The sequence below is a fragment of the Chroicocephalus ridibundus genome, chromosome Z (assembly GCF_963924245.1).
Source record: "Chroicocephalus ridibundus chromosome Z, bChrRid1.1, whole genome shotgun sequence".
Classification (NCBI taxonomy): Eukaryota; Metazoa; Chordata; class Aves; order Charadriiformes; family Laridae; genus Chroicocephalus; species Chroicocephalus ridibundus.
The window spans coordinates 32,016,730-32,041,478 of NC_086316.1; the positions used below are offsets into that span (position 1 = coordinate 32,016,730).

Genomic DNA, 24,749 nt, shown 5'->3' on the forward strand with positions numbered 1-24,749 from the left:
TAATGCTGTTGGAATTGTATTTGCAGTATTAAGTCCGTGCTAGAGCACTGACACTGAGGCCCTTTTGTTATAGCACCTTATTGTTCACACTGAAATAAATGCAAAATCAAATCCCCAGTACCTGTAGGAGCAGGCTAGATGTCTGTTTTCCCCAACACTTGATAAAAAAAGTTGCACTGACAGTGTGGATGTGTGATACTTTCGATGTTGTAGCAGCACTAGGGGGATCGAAACAGAGGTGAAATGGGCAAGTCTCCTTCCTGTAGGAGCACCTCAAACCTCATTCTCTTAAACCATAGAGAGCACAGGTGATGATTTGTGTGGAAGAAGGCATGCAGAATAGCAAGGATTTTTATTTTAAGCTCACAGTATATGAAAATCCCATCTTTAAAGGGTTAATAAGTGGCTAGCAGACATTTCAGTAAATGGCTAGATAATTGTTACTGGAGCGCAGTGATCGGTTGTTCTAACCATGGCTTGTCAAGCTTGAAGATTACAGTGGTGTATGAAACCATGGTATGTTGAAGTGTGGTGTTTAAAATCATCTTTAACTCATTCCAGTCATATCTGCCCTGCATATGACCCCTGCTGATTGTTCATTAGCCCTGTGTAAATGAGGATTTAGTGGAAGGAATTTCTGTGTAGTATTTTTTTTTAATAGAAATGCTGTCATGCATGCACACACATACACAGAGCTGAGATTTTGCAAGAATTTCATGGCAATGTCAGAGAAAAGCTTTTCCAAAGTGAAAAGCTTGCCTGTGTGCAGGGGTGTGTATGTGGGGGTGCACTTTCTGGTGTGGAGAGCTCTTGTCTCTTTGAGGGGAGAAGCAAAGCACGCACACAGCTCAGCCAGAGCTTTCCTACTGTAGTAGAGGTGGGAGGAATCTATAAATGCATGATTTATGTAAAGTGCCCTGGGATTGCCATGCGGAACATCCTGAGTTTGAGCAGCCGGTGAGGGAAATTATTGCCACCATGAGGGAGCAGGGGGAAAGCAAGCAGTTCTCCAGGCTGGCCTGGGTGGCTCGCATCTCTCTGATTCCCCAAACTGGGTTCCTTGCTCTGAATCCTGATTTTTCTAGTGGTGCCTCCCCACGGGATGCCCACTGCTCATGGGCGGCACAGAATCCGCTGAGACTTCTGTGGATGTTATTTTAGATTTGGGGAGTTGTATTGTTTCCAGGACAACTGGGGAAGAATGAGGAAGGGACTTGTGCAGAGTCAGCTTGCAGCTACTGAACACCCTGTCTTGCTCACTGCCTTTTTACCCGGAAAATGGCTAATGGCCTACTTTTACAGAGACCCCTTCAAGCCAAGCAAGTGATTGGGTTAAAAAATACTAGTGCAAGAAGCAAATGAGGAGCCAATGTCGTCAGGTGCAGTTGTAGTCTGATAATAGCAAACATCTCTCTGTGAAGTGAGCACAAGTTGTGGACACTCAGCACACTCAGAAGGTGAGTGCAGAGCAGAATGTATTTCTTGTCTGGGAAGCCCATATTTGGGTCTCTGTGTTCAACTCTCTTAACCTCTGATGACTGCTAAATAAATGTCCCCATTCTACACAGCTCCTTCAGTTAAGCAGAATTTGCTATATTGTGTAATCTTGCCTCTGTAGCATTAATTGCCTTCTATTCTAAGAGGAATTAAATCCTTCTTGAAACTGTAATGTCATCTTTTTTTCTTCTTTCCATGTTCTTTCTGTCTCATAGCAATGCTGAACTGCAGACTATGGTGTTAGACTCCAGTGCTGCCATGGGGAGCAATGAACTTCAGGAGAAAGATGCCACCGGAGCCCTTGGCCACGATCTCAGCAATGGCAGCAGCAGCAATTTGGAAGCAGCCAGGCGCCTGGCTAAGCGTCTTTACCATCTGGACAGATTCAAACGCTCTGATGTGGCAAAGCATTTGGGTAAAAAGTACGTGCTGATATGAGGCCTTTGGCCACATTGATTTTCTTGCTGGTGCTGGAGGGGTTCACTCTCAAGTGATAACCTTTACTTATTTATTTGTTTGTTTAAAGCAACGAATTCAGCAAGCTTGTGGCCGAAGAATACCTTAAGTTTTTTGACTTCACAGGCATGACGCTGGACTGCTCACTCAGGTACGTGCCCGTTTGCTGACCTTATGTTCTTGTTTTAGTAATGGTCCTGTTTGCTGTGTTGTCCTGATTAAAGCAGTTGTCCTGTGGAGGCTTAAGGGGGTGGAGAGAGGAATGTGACGCGTTTTTGTGACAGAGCTTTTCTCTTCTGTTTGTCTTGGCATGCTGCCGTACTCCAGAGTGCTGTTGGAGTGGTGGCATTTCCTGGAGAGGGAAGTCTTTGGGTGGACCTGCTTAGAGGAGATGGTCCTTGATGCAGAGGAGATGGAGAAAAATGTACAGTCACTCAGTAAACAGCGGACTTGTCGTCTGCCAGGTGCTGCTGGGGAATGAAGGTGCTGCTCGCACCTGAGCTGCACAGACTTTTTGGCCGATGCCTTGTGGAACTTGCTCTGCCCGGCTGCAGTACACAAATCCAGGGCCGGGGTTTGATGTGGCTCAGCAGCCCTCCTCACTGTGTCTCTCTGAGGCACCCAAAAATGTGCAGAACAGCAAAAGCTTCCACGTGGAAAATGCCGTTGAGAGTTTGGTAGCTGCCAGCGTGGGTGTTTGAAAATCCAGCCCTTCAATTTTCCTTCCTTTTTTACACTGAAGTTAAGCCTCAACAATGTTTGTTTTCAGTATTTTTTTTCTTAGGAGGCAAAGCACCAAGTTTGTGTAGCAGTGGCCTGTTAGTACGGTTGCTGGTGTTCTGGTATTTAAAAGAATTTAAAGTGAGTTTAAATCATCTGGCTGAGGTTACTCAAGTGGATTATCGGTTTTTGCTACTGATACAAAACCAGGAGGTGCCAGTCCCCTTGCAAATGCATTTTCCCAGGGATCTGACTCCAGGACACTGTGGCAGACCCCAAGGAAAACCCAGAGTCCTTCCTGCTGAAGGTGGTGGAAAGGAAACGTGCCCGTGGAAGAGTGAACTGGCTGCTCCCATGGCAGGGCGATCATATCAGAGCCAAGCTGGAGCACCCACTCAGCACAGGGCGGGAGCAGCTAGGGTGGTGGGAGGTCTGCTGCTCCTTCCGGGTTTTAGCAGCCCTGAAGCGCGATGCTAAATATACCCATCTTTTAAATTGTGAAATCCAACACCTAATTGCTTAGTGGCACATATTTAGGAGGTCTCTGCTCCCGGTAGATCTCCTGTTAATATTAATAGTCATGACCTTCTCTAAAATATGCCGTGGCTCATGTGGGACTTAGACACGGCAGTGGTTTGCTGAGGTTGCAGAGTAGCCGTGGTGACTGCTGGCTGCATGCCCTGCACACATAGCAGAGGCCGGGGACAGAGCATCGTCCCGACGTGTGGGTGAGCCTAGGCGTGCTGCCTCACGCTTGCAGAGAGAGGTAACCGCCCTGTTGCTGCTGGCTCACTGACAAGCTGTGGTTTGTTAAGCATTTTGGAGCCCATGGCGGCAACCGAGACCCATGCAACACCCCCCACCCCTTACCCCCAGGCTGTGTGAGGCCATTGTGCAGTGCATGTCACTGTTGGTGGCAAGTTTGGGACATGGGGAGCATTATTTCTTCATCGTCCTGCTCTGCTTCCACACCCTGGACCCACATAGCCTGTGCATCTCTGGAGTGCATCTCTCACATCCTCCACAGGACCACAGGAGAGGAGAAGGTGGGACCACTGCTCCAGCCCCTCTCAGAGTCCATCCTGGCCCTCCTGGTGGGCAGAAACTTGCCTCTGTGGCCCTTGGCCGCAGCATCGTGCTCTGAGAGCAAGGAACCTGCCTTGTTTATTTAGTAAATGTTGTTTCATCAGTTGCCTCTCTGAGCTGGTTTCCAGCGGGGTAAAGGGGAAGAAGGGGTGTAGGTCGGTAGTGCCTAGCATGGGGACAGGGGGTGTCGCAGAAAAGAGCCTGAGCTGGAGGAGGAGGAAAGATGGATAGTTGTCAAAATGTGCCATGGGGGCATGAGGTAGGAAGGGAAGAGAAACCCTGCAAACACTCAGTTGTATCTACTTGTGAATAGGGTTATTTGCAATACGTTACATGTGAAATTAAGTTATTACCAGGCAGATCACACTCTGTATGGGTGTGAGATCGTTGCAAGTACAGCCCATTTCTGACCTTAGATCAAAGAGAAAAAATTAATGTTTATTTGTCCAGGCTAGATAGATGTGAATGTTCCAGCAACATATTCCACACCTCACAGATCTAGTGTTAGTTTCAGTCTCATGGGGTATTTAAAAATTGTCTATTAGGCACTCATTTTGTATGCCGTCTTGCTTTGGACCCAGGAGATTCGTGTTTTCAGGCTTTTCTTAGAAGCATCCTTACAAATGAGTGTAGGCTGATACTGCTGAGGTCATCTCTTGGCTCCAGGATGTGGGGGTTTTTGGAAGTGCAGAAGTTCTTTGGCTGTGAGGCGAGTTTTTCAAGCAGGAAGAATGGCGTCATGGTTAAGAGGCAGGGTGGTTACGTGTTGGATGAAGAGTCAAAGTGTGTGTGTGTCCCACCTCTTTACAGAGGCTTGCAGGTTGTGTCTAACGAGCATGCCCTGGTGTGCACCAGCCCTGCGCCCTGGACTGTCATGAGCAGGAACCCAGGAGGTCTGGGTTGCTCCTCCAGCTGTTGAAGCTCAGTGGGAGACTTTGCGGCTCCTCTGCCCTTTTCCCCAGATGTTTTCTGCAGGTCAGGTAGATGCACTGCCATCTGCAAGGTGTGTGGTGTGTCCTGGCCTCTCTGATAGGTGACTCTCCAGAAGGAGGTCTGCACATTTGGTGTGGATTCTGAATCTGCAGTGCACCTGCGTGACTTCACTGCCTGGAGCAGCTCCTCTGCTTTGGATGGGAATACTAATAAGTTAAAATGTGCAGGGGTGACACACAGTAAGAAAAGTACAGAGAACACCCTGAGTGTCTGTCATGCATAAACAACCCCTGCTCCAGATACTTCCCCAAAGAAAATAAAAAAGTTAAAAGTAAGAACAGCTCTTTCAAATGGTGTAATTGCTTATTAGTTTGTATATTCCATGGCTGGGACCAGTGGTAATTTAACTCCTGCTTCATTTACTATAATGTTGGGATTAACTGCACATGGGATAATAGCCTGTTTTCCTAGAAGGGCTTCTTAGAACGAAATGTCTGCTGTGCACTTATGTACTTCTTGCTCTAAAGTGTATTTTGCTTTGTGTGCTGTGTGAGGCAAGTAAAGATTGATGACTTTAATTTCACCTTTTTCTGCACTTCTTTTAGGACTTTCTTTAAAGCCTTTTCACTTATTGGAGAAACTCAGGAACGAGAGAGAGTTTTAATCCACTTCTCCAGCAGATACTACCAGTGCAACCCAAACACCATTTCTTCTCAAGGTAACTTTGTTTCTGATACAAAGGTTTTTGCTTGTCTCCCTCTTCCTTCCTTCTTGCCTTCAATAGCATGTATGGTGTGTACCTGGGAACCGAAGGTATGTAATTGCTGTGCCACGCTTGTGGTGAGCACTGAAACTGTCCACGTTCTCCACACATAATCGTGGTAAGGCAGTAAAAAAACGTATATATCCCCAGTCAGGAAAGGTGTTTGGACTTTCTCAGTGTAAATGCTCAGTTGTAGCATCTCCAAATTTGAATGTCCTCAGTTGTGGTTTCTGGTCTCGCTGACTTCCTCTGTGTGTGTCTGTGTGTGTGTGTGTGTGTACCTGTACTCTGGCTGCACACACATGGAAGAGAATAGGTCCCATGTCAGGTGGAAAAGAAGCTGTTCACTTTCCATGTTCCATTCAGTGCCTGTTTCTCTGCATGCACTGGCAGCAGGCATGCAAGTTCTTGCCAGTTGTGGGGGTGAATTTTGGGTGCTGTATCTAGATTATCTCGACTAGCTAACATCAGTTGGAGTGCTGCCTCCTTGCCAATGTTTTCAGTCATTTTGGAAATGGATGGGGGAAACAAACAAGCACACTGATCAAACCTGAGAAAGCTGGCATTGGAGAAGAGGACAAACTGTCCGCTGGCATAGCTGCTGCATTCAGTGAGCCACACTGGCAGAGTCACGTGGCCCTGTGATTGCGGCGCAGGCTGATCACATGCGAGAAAGGGAGGAGGGCAAGAAAGAAAATAAACACAGGCTAAACTATGCCTTTAGTCTCAAATGTAAGCGAGAAGGAGCTGCTGCACTTGGAGGTACTGCCACACTTCCTTACTCCTTGCTTTGTGACCTGCCCCTGTTGCGGTGAAGTGATGTTTGTCTACTTTGTGTCTGTTCAGCTTCACTGGTTGGCATGCCAGGGATGGGAATAGGTAGCTGTAAGGCAGGATCTGCTCCCATACTATTTCACAGAATCATAGAGTCATTTAGGTTGGAAAAGACCCTTGGGATCATCGAGTCCAACCATCAACCCCACTCTACAAAGTTCTCCCCTACACCATATCCCCTAACACTGCATCTAAACGACCCTTAAACACATTCAGGGATGGTGACTCCACCACCTCCCTAGGCAGCCTGTTCCAGTGTCTGACCACTCTTTCTGTGAAGAATTTTTTTCTAATGTCCAGTCTAAACCTACCCTGTTGCAGCTTAAAGACATTCTGTCTTGTTCTATCACTAATTACCTGTGAGAAGAGACCAGCACCAACCTCTCTACAATGTCCTTTCTGTCCTCTTCCTAATGCTTTTCTTGTTTCAAGACACCACAGACAGTCAGGTAGAATAGGTGCATGTGCAGATTGCAATAATGACTTGCGTGTTGATGTGGCAGCTTTACTCTAGGGTGCAGGAGGGACATTGCTGCTTCTGAGCCTAAGTAAAGTGAGCCTTGCAGACTTTGCCCAGGATTCTACATAATTTTGACGTTGTATTTCTACTGGCAGTAGTCAAGTGCTACACTGCAGAATCCAGTGGAAATCCAGGATTGCATTGCCTTTCCCTTTTCCCCTTTCCCTTTTCCATCTTCTGGATGCGTTTGTGGTTTGGAAATGATAGGGCACGCTTCTCTAGAGAAATAGATAGACCTGAACTGAAGCACCACAGCCCCAGATTCAAGCTGCTTCAGACTTACTATGGCTAGTGATACTAGTTCTCTCATTTCATGCTCTGCTACAGTTTGGTCACGTTGCTTGGGTACTAGGGCCTGTGCAAACATCTTAAGAAAACATAGTCCTTACTTTGGGGAACATCTTTTTGTAATGGCTTCATCTTGTGCAGATTTAAGCATGTGATAGTCACATTGAGTGTGGGATATATCTATCCTCATCCACCATTCCTTTTCTTTCACAGCATAGAGGGAGCTGTGCACAGTCATTATCTGGACTCGGCTACAACGGTTCTTACGTACATCTCCCTAATAAATGAGTCTGTGTCTTTGACACCCCTGTGAGAGAAGGGAAGGTGTTTATGAACAAGAGAATAGAGAAAATATTTTTCCTAATGTATTCCTAATGTTTGGAAACTGGCTAGAGGCATTTGGATTTTCAGAGGTGATAAATGGCACCATGGACACCATCACCTTCATCTGGATTTGTGCACAGCCAATACATTTAGGGTTTTGAAAGGAGTTCTTGGGAAATGAGGAATGTGAATTTGGTGTCTACTTTTGCAAATGATAGTCTACGCTGACTTTCCTAAGTCTGCCACGGTGACTTCAGGGATGTACCTATGGATACAATCTGTCTCTTCTGGCTCATAGTTGAGGGCCTTTGCTACAGGACCACTTTAGAAATTGCTGGAGCACTCTCTACCCAATATGGAGCCAAGGCAGCGTAAATAGCTGACTTAAGATCTCCAAAACTCAGCCTAATTGAGCCCTGAATGAGGAAGGGGCCAGAAGGGGAGGAAAATAGGATACCATGCTGTATACACGCTGCACACAAGAATGGGTCTATTCTACTCTTCCTTTTCTCCCCTGAAATAAATGAAGAAGAGGGAGCTGATTCAGGCTGTGGTATTGGTATTAGCAAGCAAAGGGTGACAGCGTGGTTTCCTGTCTAGTTTGCCTCATCTATGGGTGCTGCAAGATAGTTTTGACAGTCATTAAAAGATGAGAGAAAGGCTGTTCTGTCTTGGCAGCTGCAGGATGACCTCACTGTTCATTTATGTAATTATGTGTATTTCTTGATAAAACAGATTCTCATTAAGGGAACAGACTCAATTAGGCTATAAGGCTCAGTTTCAGCTGTTCTTAAAGGTCCAGTTGGGGGTTTGCATGTGACTCTGGTTATGTCTTTTTCTGCAGATGGAGTTCACTGTCTCACGTGTGCCATGATGCTACTGAACACAGACCTGCATGGCCACGTGAGTATGCACAGCTTTATGTAGACGGCTCCCATTGACACTGTGCTTGGAGGGAGTGGTCTTCTGGCAGCAGAGTCCCCTGGTTGGTGGCCTGCACCCCTGCAGACAGCAGTGAGAAGGCTGCGCTCTCAGGCTGTCATCCTGGACAGGGCTTTCCAGCATGCCCAGATCAGTCATGTGTAAACCTGGCATTGTGCCTGGTTTTTCCATAATGTATGAGGGCACTCCTTGGCTTCAGGCCCCTGTCTTTCTGGTGTGCTTCCTATCCTTCCCTGGTTACAGCAGCTGGCCTGGGAAGCTGTGGTTGGGGTTGGCTTCCCTTTTCCAATATATACATTCCAGTACATAAAAACATTTGGAAAGGCAGAAGAAAGGAGGGAGGTGAAGAGGTGGTGGGAAGGTCACAAGAGGAAGGTGAAGTTTGCAGACGTCCAGTGGCAGGGGGAAGGATCTGGTGGAACCAAAGTTCTGCTCAGCCAGGGTAATGGTGAATGTGCCTGGAGCCAAGGGAGCAGAAGGGGGGGAACATGGGCATCCTGAGTGGGAGCACTGTGTTGCCCCACTGCACATGTCTCTCCACTGCTTGCCCAGGGGAAATAGTATTCCAGTTTGAGTCCTCTTAGTCACACTGGTACGGGGTGCCAGCAGCCCTAGGATATGTATTTCAGCACTCATGGTGCAATACGTCTGCTATGTATGGTATTCCCATGCTGATAGGAGACTTCCTCCATCCTGCAGTCAGGATGGAGAGGGAAAAACACAGGGAGCATGGCAAGATATCATGCAGGAGTGGTGGCTTCAGCCAGGTGGATTTGGGGCTTCCCTCTGTCTGAGACCCGCCACTGCACTGCCAAGGGCTCTTCAGCAAGTGTAGTAGGTTGGGTAGCTGGAGGTAGAAATGCCCTGGGTCTGTCTCTAAGGACTGCTTTGCCCCTGTGGGTGCAGCTCTGAGGTGGGTGCAGGTAATGAAGCTGAAGCTTGTGTGTGCTTCCCCAGGGGTTTTGACGCCCACCTCCTGTTAATTGAATGCCTTTGTCTGAAAATTGTAGAAGTGGGAGGGGAAAGGGAGTTATGAAGAATTTTTTCTCTGAAGGCTTAGCCTTCCCCGACTGAGGAGTGTGCCAGTCGCACAGGAGGGGAATGTGCCCCAGTGTGCCTTTTAGCATACACCGCTTCTCTTGAGCACACCTGAGACCGCCTGCGCAGGTACCCCGCTCCCCAGAGCAATGAGCATCCTAGGGCACCTGCTCTCCAGCCTGCCTGGCCTTGCAGTCTAGGGAGGGAGACTAAACGGTTGTGCGTCATCCTGACAGCATTTCCTATTGCTCCCTGCGATGCTTTAGTGGGCTCTGCTGTCTTCATTAGGTACTTGAGTAAATGGTTTGCATCTGACCCATCATTGCTGATGATGATTTGCAGCTGAAGCTAGGATAACTCTGGCTGTTGCAGTGTATAACTTTTGGAGGCCTATCCTACTGGCACTCGTTATTGTGTTGTTACATGTACACAGCTGTAATATTTCCCAGACTCCTGCATGTGTCTCCTCTCTCTCCCTGCCCCCCCCCCACCTCCCCACCCCCCCTCCCACTTTCTTGTAATTTTGATCTTCCTCTTATTGTTTTGCATTTTTCCACATAGGTGGTAAGTTGGGCATTTTTGACTTGGAATGCAGCCCCTTGTAGATATACACTAATTGCCTGTTTCCTAACAAAGATAATGCTCTGACCCATCCTTCGCATGATTCTGCTAGAGCAGGAAGCAAATGAGTCACAGGGCTTGTCTACACTGAGCTCCATTTGTTGATGACATACTGATCATAAGTGCAGACTTATTTCACAATAAGCTCAACTACTTGTAGGGCTGTAGTGCAGCTGCTCTGCCTTCAGTTCATACTTTCCCTTAACTCTTGTAGACAAACTCTTACCCCTTTATTTATCCCTGTCTTGCCGCATTTCATTATCTTTGTAACTAAATCATTTTTGCTAGCTGTGTCTTGGAGATGCATGCTCACTTCTCTGCAGGGAGGTCATCACCCAGACTGTGATGCTAGATACTTTTAAGGTATCTCTAGACTGCCAGGCATATCTTCTGGAACCTATGTGGCACTGCATGGAGATGTTAGCTTTGGTTCTGGAGCAAACAGCCATTCATCTGCAATGCCAATTATCTCAGTGGGTGAGATGAGCCACGCTGCTGTTGGTTTTGGTCATCATGGGGAAGCTGCAAACTGCCGCATGGAGGAAACAAACAGAAGCAGGCTGAAATCTGCCACAGGGAGGAAGGAAAGCATTTGCAAGTGTAGTAGAACAGCTCTAGCCTATACCCAAAGACTGCAATTATGAGCTGTATTCTGCAAGCTTAGCAACCAGAAAGCTAGGGTTACAGCCAGACTGTGTTGTCAGGAGCCTTCATGATGTGGGAAGCAGTGCATCATGTGCCCCTCCAGAAGTATCTCCTCTCTTGTGGAAGGCAGTGTTCCTGCCTGCCTTCTTTCTGCTAGTCTGTGCTGGCCACGGGCTGCAGGGTGTTCCTTTGTGACTAGATGTGGCTGACTGTCAAGGTTTGCTGGTTTTCCGTCTCTCCCTGACCATACCTTATGGAAGGGAAGCAGAGGATGTGCAGTTCAAGCTGTCATGTAACTGTAACATTGAATGACCTGTATTACTGACTGGTGCCCTTCTTTGGGCTCCACTGCTGTGGTAATTTGGGCTCTTGCTCCTACCCCAAGTCACTGTCTGCACACAAAGCTCTTCCACTGTATTTCTGCAGCCGTGGCATATCCTGACCATGGAGTAGTTGTCTTCACCCACTTAACCTGACTAGCAGCAGTGGCATCCGCAAAAGACGCCACAGTCATCACAGGGCCCTGTTTTCCCTCTGCCTTTACCATGCTTCACAGCTCATCCCAGGCTACCTCCCTTTCCTCGAATCTCTCTGGGCGCCTTTTACAACCAACTCAGTGTTGTCATTGCTGCCTGCTCACAAAGCTCCCTGCATGCCGAGCATGGGAATTCTAGCACCCAGGGGACCAAGTACAGGCACCTTCTCTGAGGGGTGATGAAGACTGGGATCAAGACTTTAGGGCAGCCTCAAGCCTCCAAATGGAGCAGTTCAGGTCCTACATTAACATAGCCGATCCTTTTTGGTTTGTGGCTCAGTTGGGCAACTTTCAGTCTGAGAAACAGACAGAAAGAAAGAAAAGGGAGCAATCCTCTGGAAATGTCAAGGCAGCCTCAGCCTGTGAATCAGAAAAGGTAAAGGCTGCTCCTGGGCATCTTACTCCAACTCAGGGCAGTTGCTATTGGAAGAAAGCATTTGAAATCATAAGAGAAATGTCTGGAAAGGGCCTCAGTTGGCTGTTTCCTATGTCCCACAGGAGGATCAAGTAGAGCTTTTCCATCAGAAGCTGGTAGAGTCTCTGGAGACACAGGAGCATAAGGCACCACACAGATACTAGGGAGCTTCATCATCACTGTCTTCACTATCCTCCGCTGTTTAGCTGTTTTTGGGTGGGTATGTGGTACTTGGGGTCCAAATGCACCTTCCCTTTTCTAACTATATTCACAAAAGAGTGCTTGTCTTAGTAATCTTGGAAATGCCGCCTTAGTGCTGCCTGCCTTGGGCTTAAATGAGGGCAGGGAGATGCAATTTATCTCATGTTGCTTATTTATGTCATTTTGGAAAGCAGCATGCATATGATGCTGTGTTTTTCTGCCATCCCTTCCAGAACATTGGGAAAAAGATGACCTGCCAAGAGTTCATTGCCAACCTCCAGGGGATGAATGATGGCAAAGACTTCCCGAAAGGGCTGTTGAAGGTAAGGAATGAATTGGCAGAGCATAGGTTTCGATTTCAGTGAGAGATGGTTCAAAGCAGAACATCCTGCTTGCATTTTCTGAATCTAATTGTCAAATAGGACAAGTGATGGGCATGCTTCTCCTCCCAGAACATATATACAGTGTTTATTCTGTTGTTTCCCTCTTGCCTTCGCTTGATTGTGATCAAAACTCTCTGCAGCGTGGAGAGGAGAGACTGAACTCTGGTGGGGCCAGCTCCAGAGCTGTGTGTCTTGTAAGCTCATGCAGTTGTGCGGTCACAGAGTGTTGTCTCCTGATTAAAGTGGACAGAAGCAGCCAGTTGATTCTGATTATTGAGTACGTAAGGGCTAATCCTGAGCTCTGCGTATCTGGAAGGCGTGTGTGTTTTTTCATCAAAGGTGCTTTAGGGTTTTCACATTAGAGCAGGAGATGTAATTTCAGATTAGAATGTGTTGTCTGGCACAGGCTGCTTTTCTTCAGGTTTTGTTCATTAAGTTTGTGCCAGGAGTTAAATCTGAAGAACAAGGAAAGAGGCTGTGCAGGACGAATCTTGTTTCATTGTCAATAACAATGAGAATGTTTCGTTTCTCTTCTGTCTGATTGCTGGCATGAAACAGCAGTCTGTTTGAATGAAGAGAGGAGCGCATACGCTAGAGTTCATAATTATTTTTTTGGTAATGGAAGTAAAAATGAGAGGCTGCTGCATCTGAGAGCTGACCCAAAACCTGCTGAAGTAAATCAAAAGAATTGCTGTCTTTTCTGTGGGTTTTGTGTCAGGCCCATTGTGAAATGCAGATGTACCTGCATAGTTACAAGTTTTCTAGTATTGGTGGTTTCTTCAGTTTCTCCAGCCTCTTCAGAGAGCTTTTTGTTGGGCCCTCCTGCCTCAATTCTTACTAAAGAGATAGGAATATAAATGCAACCCCCTTGTTTTCTGATTTAATGTCTTTTTTTTTTTTTTTAAATCTGGATACAGAGTATTCATCTGTCAGCAGCAACATTTAATTTATTTTTTTTTTTCCCAAGGAGTCTCATTTCTTACTCTGCCATAGAGAGAAGTGTTTAGATTAATTTGCAGGCTAATTACAGACCTTATTGAATAAATAGGTCTCCAGACTGTGTTTAAATAACCTTCTGAGTGTACTGATGAGAGACTTCCACTGGTGCTCACCTGCTGTTTATTTTTCTGCTGACAGAATTACGCAGTTGGGGCTGTATCTTGGTGTTTTAGCGCTGACCTGCTAATGCTAAGGCTTGCCTGGCTCTTTGCCAGCCCACCCAAAGCAAGGACTGGGGCTTGGGATTTTTTGGATGTAGCAGGATGGAGGAAACCCATTGTCGGTGTCCTGCCTTGTTGAGGCTTTCTGCCCTTTTCTTGCTTGCTGCCCTGATGTCTTGGGGACAGAAGCGGCACCCAGCCTCAGCCTCTTATCTGGCTTGTCTGAGGATTTGCTGATGATCTGCCCCTTGTTTTAATTTATCAGTGGAGGGGCGTGGAGTGAGTGGCTGTAACTGCATTTCAGTAGCTACATCACTGTGTCCGCAGCAGCCACCTTGCCACTAGATATGTGATTACAAAGACTTAGCAGAAATTAAATTTGCATTAGTCTCAATAAATTAAATTCACAGAGTCCTCCTACAGCACAGTGCCAAAGTGCATATGGCTTGCCGGTACATTAGCAGTGTAACTAATGAGCGTTGGTGAGGCTGCGAGCCATCTCCCCGCATCCTTCCCCAGCAGCCTGGGAGAGGAAGGACCGTTTCCACAGGGTGGCAGTGTGCCCCTGTGGGATTGAGGTCTTTAGCACCCACTGGTGAACACTGCAGACTCGTGGGCAAGCTAGTGGACTTTTCTGCCTTGCTAGTCTTTCTACATTCCCCTCACGGCTCTGCTGCACCCCTGTATGAAGCTCTGCAACTCTGTCAAGTCCTGGAACAAAGCTGAGTGGTGCTGGAGGGGAAAGAAGAGGGGAGAGATCTTAGCAAGTGCTTACACCTTTGCAGGCAGCGTTCACCCAGGGCTCGGGAAACTCTCTGCAGCATTTACCCTGGATACAATTCACCAAGTCAGGGCTGCAAATACTGCTTGGGCTATCCAGGGCACTCACCAGACAGGCAGAAATTGAACGTTGCCTTCAGTCAATCCCATTATTTTCAGTGCTACTTAAAGCAGATTGTGGCCCTGAGCGTTTGTTTTGTCTGGATAGGAAAATAGCCCTTCAAGGGTCAGACATCAACATGTGAGGAGGGACACCTTTGTCTTCTGTGTGATCAGCCTCAGAAAACTTCTGATGCGAGATCTGATTGCTCCTTTCCACTCTCATGAGGGAGCCATCTCTTTGTTTTATTAAGTTTTTTCCCAATAATAAGGATGCTTTGGTAAACACCATAAGGCCTTCAGGATGTGATTCTCGGTGTGTCACTGATAGTGCTTTGATAACAGATTTTACTCTGGCTAGAGATGGAAATGAGAAATGCTAATATGATCTTGCTCACCTTGTGTCTTTCTGTGTGTCAATTAACACTGAAAAGAGCTTCACTTTTGTACACAGAGATTCATCTCTTTTTCTTCTTCCTCTTTCCTTTTGTCAGATCTGAGGTTGCTTTTAAAGATGGGACCATAAAGGCAAATATACCAAACTGTGATTAAAAGCGTGGTTCTCCCCATGGGATCTGCTTGCAGTATTCATATATTCAGTACTTTGCCAGGCAGGCAGACATATGCACCTTCCCTTTTATTCCATGTTAGCTCCGGTTCAACTGTCACATATCCCATTAATATGCCATCGGCTACTAGTAAAGACTAGACGTGGAGACAGTAGCCTGATTTCCAGTTATGTACTCTCAGTGCCTGTTGACCTGAGAGTGCTAGTTTATACTTACTGCAGGGTTTCTGTATGTCTTCTGGGGCAAATTGAGAGCAATGTAAATGAGAACCAGCATCCCAAGCTCTGATTCTCTTCTGTGGTATAAATCAGGAGCATCTCTTTCTGTGGGTCTGGCTGGTGTAGAAGGTGAGTCAGGTCTATTAACTCCAGGTAGATTAAGGTTACTGAAAGTGAAATTTCTTAAAGGCAAGAAAGCTTTTTGAAACTCCTGTCCTTTGACTCTGAGCTGTCACACTCCAAGCACACAAATAATTTTATATTGTATCAAGCTGTGATCAGGCAAGGTGATCCTGAATTTCAGCTTTGATCTTACACTTTCCTGTAGCAAAGATCCCTTTGTCCTGGTGAGTGAAGCCCTGCAAGGAGTGCTAAATACCAAGAGTTGTGACAGCCCATGTTTTTGTTAGTGCAGCAGTACTCTGCTGTGGATGGTCTCAGTGCTCGCTGCTAAGGCTGATAGTGAATCACACATTTACCAGCATTTACAGGTGGGGACGAGTGATAGGTTTACTGGGACTGAGAGAGACAAAGGCACCCAGTGTTCATCTCCTCAGAGTGGATGTACCCGACATCCCAGATCAGCTGCCGCAGATGCTGCTGCGTATGGTGAGGGAAGCTGGAGGAGAGATGCAGCACCACTATGAATGAGAGAGAGATGAACACATGAGAAACAGTTAAAAACAACTAAGTCCAATCTGTGGTTGTTAGCCTAAGAGAATCATGACCACAGCATCAGTCCTATAGAAAGGGAGGCCATGGCTAGAGTCTCCCTACTTGGAAGGGAAACAAAATCAGTCTGCGGCAAGGTCAGGAACCTCATGACTACAGCATAAGAGCAGTTCATCTGCAGGCTGGTTCCTTCCTCCTTTGCTCACACCAGCTTTAATCTGGTGCAATGATTCCATCTTCACCGATGATACTCTGGGTTTGCATTATGTGACCATAGGCTTCTTCAAAGATGGTCCTCATGAGATTGTCTGGAATGAGAAGAGGGGGAGGAGAAGCAGCTTGGAAAGAGCCTAATTTTGGCCACGAACACTTGCTTCATTTCCTGTAGGCAGTGCGGTCCCCATGGATGAAGTGCTGGTACAGTGGTGGCCACTGTGTCTTCCTCTGGTCACCTTGTGGAAAGGTGTGTGAGACTTCGCTTGAGCAAGGTGGCTGTGACAAGGCCTTTCTTATGCAAGGAAAGAAAATGTCTGCCCTGGCTCACAGAGAGCCTGCAAGGAGTAATCTCTGAGGAAATGGCTCCCTGCTTTTGTTAGGCAGCGTCTCGGGAAGGGTACTCTGTCATTAGGCCGTGTGCTAAGTACCACCTGCCCATATTGTCCTGCATAAGTAAATGTCCTCTGCATCTGCAGTGTCCAAGGTACCTCATTCATGGATTCAAGGGCATCACCTGACCACTGACATGGGCTGACTGTGTTGCCCCATGACATGAACAGTAGATGTGAGGAGGTCATACCTGGCTGCATGTCTTCTGGTAGGAGGTGGTAGCTCTTTGCTGATGCATCATGTCAGGGAGCTTCTCCATCATGCTGAGGGACTTGGGGTGCTCTACGGGGACCCAGCTAGAGCCATCCTGGCAGGGGCTGCTGATGGAGATAAGTCCGTCCTACGTAAAAGATCTGTTTTTTCTCAAAGGCTGTTTTTTGCCTAGGCCTTATCTCCTGGAGAAGCACTGTAATGAAGTGACCAAATTAAGTGGGAGTTGCTGGTGCTGAACTCTTCTGAAGAACCAGTCCCCCTTAATTTCCTAAATGATCTGAATTCTTGATCAGGATTGCTGGGATATGTAATTTCCTATAGAGGCTGCAAGGTAGGGTTTATCTCATTTTGCTGTCAGTTCCCTGCACTTTAATTAAGGATTTTTTTTTTTTTGCCACTGTCTTTCTGCCTTCTCGCTCTCCCTCTCCCCACCCCCCAGTTTTTTTTTCCTTTAAAAACCCTGCAAAGCAAACGCTCAATTTAAAGAGAATTACTGGCATCTTGCTTCATCCATTCCAATCATTTCAGGTATTTAGCAGAGAGAAGGGAGTGAGCATCAGGTGGCTAACTTCCCCCCCCCACCTCCATTTACGCAGAGGAAATCACATTAATCAGACTGCTGCGTACACCCTCATTGCTCTCATCTGCAGTCTCCACACTTCCTCCATTTCATGGCTGAGGCTCTTTGGCAAGGAATTCCCACCTTCCTGCTATTGCTGGATGGAGCCAGGAGCCTGACGAATTTGGGGAGACGGGAGCCTGTGGCAGGGTGCCGGAAGGGCCCCAGGAGGACAGCAGACTGCTGCAGCACCCTGCGGCTACGGGTAGAGGAGGGGGGCAGAGGGGACCAAATATCTCTGCTCCACTAAAGAAGCCACAGCTCTGCTCAGCAGAAAGAGAGCTTGTCTCCTTGTTTCTCCCCCAAAGTGAAGTTTTTCCTGTTAAAAATATTTCTCTTGGGATAATGTTTCTGGGGCAGCCATTTCTTATCTGTTTGAAATGAAAGATCTGTTACTGAAGGCCCCTTTCAGCTGCTAGGAAACAACAGAGTTTTAATCTGGCAGTATAAAAGTCAGGGAACGCAGGATAAAACCATTAATCCTTGTCTTAAACAGTTGTTTGCAGAAGCATACTTTCTTTTCACTCTCTGAAGAGCCACAGAGCCATAGTGACTGAAGGGAACACCCAGCTCGTCTTTGCTCCTCTGCATCCCCAGCGAGAACCTTCCTGCTGCGATAACCTTTGTTTCCTTTGGCTTGCAATTTTTGGGGGTTGTCCTGTCGAAGAGTAATAACCAGTTAAAGCACGCCTGTGCAGAACTGTGAATAAAACCAGATTATGATGGTGCGTGCATTGCTTTGCGTCCCATGAATAACGGAGATCCTGACACCCCCTTGCCCTGTTGAAATGCAAATGTATTTTCTTTTTGTGTTACAGGAACTTTCTTCAATGCTTATAAAGAGAAAAAAATCTGAAATCTATGCAGTTTTCTCAAGTTAAATAAGTCCAGGTATTGTGTCAAGGAAAGCAACAAGATAGTAGCAAAGGCCTAATGCTCTCCACCAAGTCTCTGTCCCTGAGCAGGGAAATCAGAACTTTAGAAAAGGCTTAGAACTTTGTAATCATGATGCAGGAATAAGGATTCCTCGGCGTGGTCTAGGGGTGGTACTGGGCATTGCTTATCTTGCTAGGAGGCAGCCATTACAGCATGGACCTGTTTCTGCTTTCGTCATCTGCATTTCTCTGAATTAATTTTGCTCCTCCAACCTTTCATCTCTTTGCTTTCTGATTGTTATTCAAAAGATCTCACCTAGCCCACTGGGCTTTTGTGTCAGCAAGGAGTGAAACCCAAGCAGAGTCAGCTAAGAATTTCCATTACTACTAGCTGCAATTACGTGGCTCAATACCAGGCTCCTAATGAATGTTTAGGGGTTTAATTTTCATCTGTGGAGGCAAGGTCTCCGTAGTGTCTTGTCCAGGTTGATCAGGCAAGTGAGTCATTTCGTGTTTCGCTTATCCAGCCTGTCAGACAGCCAAGGCTGTCAGTAGTCCCCTGGTTTAACTGAAATGCTTAGCAGCTCCTGAGGATGAATGTCACTGTTCAGAGCTTCCCATTTCTTGTACTGTCAGTGTGGAGGATACAGACTGGTAGTCTCCAGGAATGATGCGCTCTGCCACTTTAAAGGAGGAATTTGGGGCTCTTTTCAAGCTGGGAAATCTCTAATACAATGTCACACATACATTTTGGTCCCTATGACATATTACTCCCACCTCCATGTAGGTAGAAAACAAATTCTGAAAAACATTCTTTGATCTTCCGCCCACTGATCTGCTTGAAATTTAAGTTCTGTGCTGCAACACGAGGGAAGGAGGAGTAGGAACATAATTTATACCATATTTAAAAAAAAAAAAAAAAAAAAAGAGGAGAGGAGAAAACATTACTTCCACCAGTTTTAGAATTATTGCTGTGTAAATCTTTGATACTCCTTCCTTCTGTTTGTCATCACACTTTTTAAATGACATTGGACTATTGTCTCTCTGACCCAGTTACACTGTTTTCTTTTAAGCAAGAGTGCTTGAATTTAGACATTATTTTTTTTTCCCTCCTTTCCTTTGATGTTACATGGAACATTTAGTTTCCTTCTGAGGTCATGCTCCCTTGGATGGTGAAGTATTTGTAAGATGCTGGTACAAACATGGGGCAAATTTAAGCCATCTATTTTCTGCCCTGCTGACATATGGGTTCTGGAAGGAGTCATGATGGTTAGAAAGGATTTCTTCTGCTTTTGGGGCAAGACAGCTCGCCATTGCTTCATATGTACATGTGTTTATGGAGTAAAGGATTGTCAAAGTTTATGCCTATTTTCCCCTCTGGAGCTGCTCCTTCCATGGTTCAGTGCTTGCAAATACAGGTGACACCCACATGAAACCTGTGTGGTTCTCAGAGTGGCCTGGATTCCCTTTTTTTTCCCTTCACCCTTTTCCTTTTTGTTGTTGTTGTGTTTGCTGTCTGAATCAGAGGGAAGCACTAAATGGTGGTTGTTTTTTTCTGTGCATCTCTGGGGGACTGCTGGGTCGTGTGGGGATTATTTCAGTGCTGTTGACTGTATGGAGGAACAGGGGTGGTTTGCAGCTGATCTGGGAGAGTTAGTGGGCTTTGCACCAATGCTTGGTTCACCTCCCTGTGGGTTTCTGTCACAGCTGTGCAGAAAAAGGGTTTTGGTGCTTTTATGAATTTGTTCAAGGTGCTGCTGTTTTCTGTAGCTACATTTGGCGGCTTTAAGTTAAGGAACTTGGTGGTCTGTGTTAGTTGGTGATTACTACGTGGCTCAATTTCTGTCAGCCCTGTTGGCAGTAGATGTTAGTTTCTAAAAGGAGGAATTAAAGAGGAAAACTTTTTTCCCTAGAGACTATAGTGCTTTGGCAGGAAAGACAACAGCTAGTCTGTGGCAGAGAGGTGTTTTCAGATATGCTGCAAGGAAAATGAAGATGGGTAATGGCATCTATTCACTTGCAATGCTAAGCAAGATAAAGGGGGCATGGTTTCTTTGCATCCCTGTTATTATCAAGGAGGTAGTCTCCTGCCATTCTTAGCAGGGCACTTGTCTTAGGAGTGGTTTCTTTCAGCTCAAGATGCAGCATGGATCCCAGGGAGGTACAGTGATACCAGGATTGGTTGGGTCTTGCACCAGCCAATATGGTTTTGTCACTCTGCTCGCTTTTAGGGGCTTACTGATGTAAAAAGTCAGTAGTAAAGACTTGCATCTGTGACCACAAGCCAGCTGGTTTTGGATGTGCTTTTAGCCACCTTCTCTTGTAAAGTAAAACATACAGACTTCAGTTGCCCTCCTGGGGTCATAGGAGCAAAGCTTGTGTTTTCCTGGTGCTAGAAGTTGATGTGCTTTGCTTCATGGTTGAGGTGGTCTAAAAGCAGATGCTTATACAGCTACAATAGCCTAGTTGACATGGGATAGCTTTCTAGGCTGTAGTAATTTGACCACTTTCCATTGTAAGGATTACTTTCGATATTGTAAGAGAAATCAGAGTCATCCCCAGGGATTCCATCAGAGCTTATAGCACAGGTGTACGTACTACAATATAAGCCTTAAGAAAAGGAAAGATTCTTTCTTGAAGACATCAACAATTGTTTTTTGCTGGTAAATTCAGATTGAGAAAAACCCCATCATCTTTGTAAATGTCTGGTAATAATGTACTGTGGTTGGTCGAAACTAGGAGTCTGTCATAGGGAAAGCTAAGTGGATAATTTTGAAATTTCCTGTCAATATCTGTTATTCTCCTACCATACCTGCTGTTACCCTCTTAGGGTTCCTGTTGACCTGGTTGCTTATGCACATAGAAATGAAGTGGCTACTCTAGTATTTCTGCTGTTTACAGGGATGGCAGTTGGAGACATGTAGATTTAATCTTGATTGTCAACTCCCCCTGATCAGCAGACCTCAGAAATCGTTATCTTAATATCACAGGAATGTCAGTTCAATAATGTTACTGTTGATCAGTTGTTGAACTCTAGTTTTGTAGACATTGTGTGTGAGTAGCTTATCCAGCAGAAGTAATTTTCCCCTCCTTGTCCATTTTGGGGAGAAGAAAAAAACAAGGATGAAAGAAGAAGGAAAGCAGTCTTATGAAAGATTTAATGTTGTTTATTTAACAAGCAGTATTTAATAGCACATTAAATAGTGCCACTTTTCTGTGCTACACAAATAGCAAACTGGCTCTGGAGTGTATTTCAGGTAACTGATGTGTGTGTGTTTATGCATTTTGTTGGCTTTTGTTGTTGATATTTTTGTCACTGGAATCAGGCTTAAATGATGCTAATGGATTCTTGCGGCTTTGTGTGAGGACACTGGAGTTCTTCAGACACAATAACGTGGTCCTTGGGTTTGGTCCCTAAAAGCCAGTATTGATTTCACTTTGAATTCCATAGCTTTTCTTCTTGTGTTGTTGATTTGCTGAATGACGTTAGGGGGACCAGGCAAGGATTTGGCCTCCCAGGGAAACTTGACCAGTGGAAGGAAAAGATGGGAGGAGCTTATTGCACTGTTAAGTTGAAAAGGCTGCCTGTTTCCTCTGTGGGTGATGTAGTCTGCCATAGTGCCTTTGACAGGTGAAAAGCTTTTGGGTTGCTTTAAAAAAGGGTAAGATGGAAAGAGTAGTAGAGACTTTGGTTTTCCCCTCCTGCATCTGTTTTGGCCCAAAGTTTAAAATTCTCCTGCTGGTTTATGGTTTGCTCCTTAGAGGTGCTGGTAGGGAAGGTCTGTAAAGAGGGTCACCATTCTTTCAGTCATCCCAATGGTGTCACTGGCTGTTCAGACTAAATACTGACTGAATATCTGCATTCTGTCCCTTTTCCACCACCTCTTTGCTGGCCTCTGATCAAGGGGAAGATCATGGCTTCTTGACACACCTGGAGGGTCCCCAGAGTGTGGACAGCTTTGTTTTTTCTGGTGTTGCACAGCTATATCAGCCCCTCTTTAAAAAAATCCCTTCTAGCCCTCTTCTTATGTTAACAACCCACTTCTCCCTCAGAAATCCCTGTTGCTCAATTACAGACAGAAATCAATCCTGTGTACATGCTAATTTCTAAAATGGTGGGACTTCTCTAATGTTGAAGAGTGGTCTTTCCGCTGAAGAAGACAGTCACTGTGTACACAGGGCTACTGGCTCAGTCAGGAGTACAAGATTGTATTATCGTTTTCAGATGAAAATCAGGGTCACTGGTGAAATCTGAGCTGAATCCCTGAGCTGAAGACATTTAAGGTTTCAAAAGCATAATCTCAGGAGGCTCTCTCTTTTGGAGAGTGTAAGCTGTGAGAGGAGTGTTTTCCATACTCCAATGGAGAACAAAAAAAATAGATTGAACAAGATGCAGCCTGTCACACTTAGTGTTTTGGATTACTGCTTGGTTACAGCTGAACCAGACCTGTTCCCTCGTGAATTAAGGTTCCTGTCCTGCCTGAGGATCTGCTAACCTCAGCTCGGAGGATGCTCGGTGGAGAACTGCTGCACTTAGGCAGCAGCGACGGTGCTATGCTGTGGGCAACAGAAGAGAAATGTTGCTGTGATTCAGTCTAGCTTGTATTTAATAATGAAATTGCTCTGCGTAATTCACATTGGCCTAGGTCTGCGTGTGATATTTAGGGAATACAATTATTTTGGATGTGTTGAGGGTGCTTGGGGAGTTGGCCTTATAAATCCAAGAGCAAGAATAATCTGCTAGGCGGGGGGCTGGTAGGATAGGGAGTGATTTGTGGCTATTTACGTAGCACCTGTCGGGACCTGCTGCTTAGCTCATCTGGAGCTGTTTGATGGCAGTGAAAATTTTCTCTAAGAAGAGATTTTCTTTGAAAAGCTTTTCCACTAGCAGTGGATAATTTCAGACGGGTTAAGTAACATAAAACCCTTTCTGGGAAGTGGCACAAGTAACTTACAGCATGCAGTTGCTTGTTGCCAGAGAAAAAGGGTCCTCTGCTCCTTCAAGTACCCCCTAGCAATGACAGGTTTGTGTAAAAAGGCTGGAGCACATCTGGGATTTGATCTTAATATGTGAGGTTGGGGGGGGTTGCTAGACCTGACTTGTTGAAATGAGAGTGCATTTCGCTTGTTTGCCAAGTGGGAAGAAATCTGTACCTCAAGCAGGACAGAGGCAGGATCTGTAGTGAATCAGAAGCTTGTCACCCCAGGAACACTTTTTGTGTTGATACTTAGGTCCCTTATTCCCTCTTCCACTGACTGTTCTCCTTCAGCATGTCCATACCTATTGCAATCATAGAATCATAGAATCATAGAATCATAGGGTTGGAAGGGACCTCTGGAGATCATCTAGTCCAACCCCCCTGCCAGAGCAGGGTCACCTAGAGCAGGTTACACAGGAACATGTCCAGGTGGGTTTTGAATGTCTCCAGAGATGGAGACTCCACCACCTCTCTGGGCAGCCTGTTCCAGTGCTCTGCCACCCTCAAAGTAAAGAAGTTCCTCCTCATGTTTAGGTGGAACTTCCTATGTTCAAGTTTGTGCCCACTGCCTCTTGTCCTGTCCCCGGGCACCACTGAAAAGAGCCTGGCCCCATCCTCCTGACACCCACCCTTTAAGTATTTATAAGTGTTGATAAGGTCACCCCTTAGACGTCTTTTTTCCAGACTGAAGAGACCCAAATCCCTCAGCCTTTCCTCATAAGAGAGGTGTTCCAGTCCCCTAATCATCTTTGTAGCCCTCTGCTGCACCCTTTCCAGCAGTTCCCTGTCCCTCTTGAACCGGGGAGCCCAGAACTGGACACAGTACTCCAGGTGCGGCCTCACCAGGGCAGAGTAGAGGGGGAGGATGACCTCCCTTGACCTGCTGGCCACGCTCTTCTTGATGCACCCCAGGATGCCATTGGCCTTCTTGGCCACAAGAATCTATGTGGGGGGTTTGCACTTGTAGCATCCTTGGTGGTAGCAAGCAAAGGGTGACTGCTGGCCAAAGGCCTGCTGTGTCCCGAGGTGGCAGCAATGTCTTTTACAAGTGAAAATGCACCTAGGATGATAATGTGGCTGTCTAGCCATTTGCCTGCTAAGGATGTAAATCCCTGATGTCAAGAGGCTGGGAAGGTGTAACCAGGGGAAAAGCCCACTCAATTCATCTGCTTCTTATCTACTTCTGCGTGCTGTCACGCAGGTATTGTAGGATGAGCAAACTCTCGCTCTGCCTTAACATGGCTTGGCTGACACCAAACGGGACTTGGGCATCAGTAGCAGCTGGAGCCCCTTCACTGAGCCTTCAGCCAGCTGTTTCAGTGCAGGACATTCGTGTCACTGTGCCAGGGCAGGAATCCCTCGTCCCTGGCTGACGTGCAGACTTGCAGCTCCCTGTGCATTGTGGTGGCAGTGGGATGAGAGGCTCTCGTCCTTCCAGACCATGACCCCAGTGCTGCTGGCGTTGTCCTTCCTGGTGGGCTGGTGGCACGGGGCAAGTTGCTTGACCCGGTGTTAGCCCATGGGCAGGTCCCTGTGCCACACAGTCTTTCAGCTCCTCGTGCTCCTTCTGCCCAAGCTGTTTTCCCCTTCTGAGTTCAGGGTGATGTCCGCATTGTCCACGTTTACCTTGGTGCTTGCACGAGCTGCTCCACCTGCCCCGGCATGTGCTGGCAGCTGCCACGACCCCGTGCCGAGCGGAGCAGAGATCTCTCTCTCTCATCGGAGCAGGTTGCCATGGCAATGCACAGTCTGCTGCGC

The 24,749-nt window shown here is 46.5% G+C and overlaps 1 protein-coding gene across 4 annotated transcripts in view; it reads left to right on the forward strand.

Annotated features, from left to right (window-relative positions):
- PSD3 (pleckstrin and Sec7 domain containing 3) overlaps positions 1-24,749 on the forward strand; it is a 114,338-nt gene that overhangs the window by 41,140 nt on the left and 48,449 nt on the right. For 3 of the 4 annotated variants that reach the window (XM_063320254.1, XM_063320255.1, XM_063320257.1), the window contains 5 exons: positions 1,713-1,919; positions 2,024-2,104; positions 5,298-5,410; positions 8,266-8,324; positions 12,052-12,141. In XM_063320254.1, coding sequence (XP_063176324.1) covers positions 1,713-1,919; positions 2,024-2,104; positions 5,298-5,410; positions 8,266-8,324; positions 12,052-12,141 — 550 coding nt within the window. Of the gene's footprint in view, positions 1-1,354; positions 1,458-1,712; positions 1,920-2,023; positions 2,105-5,297; positions 5,411-8,265; positions 8,325-12,051; positions 12,142-24,749 lie in introns of those variants that run through there. The other variant, XM_063320256.1, reaches the window with a different exon arrangement.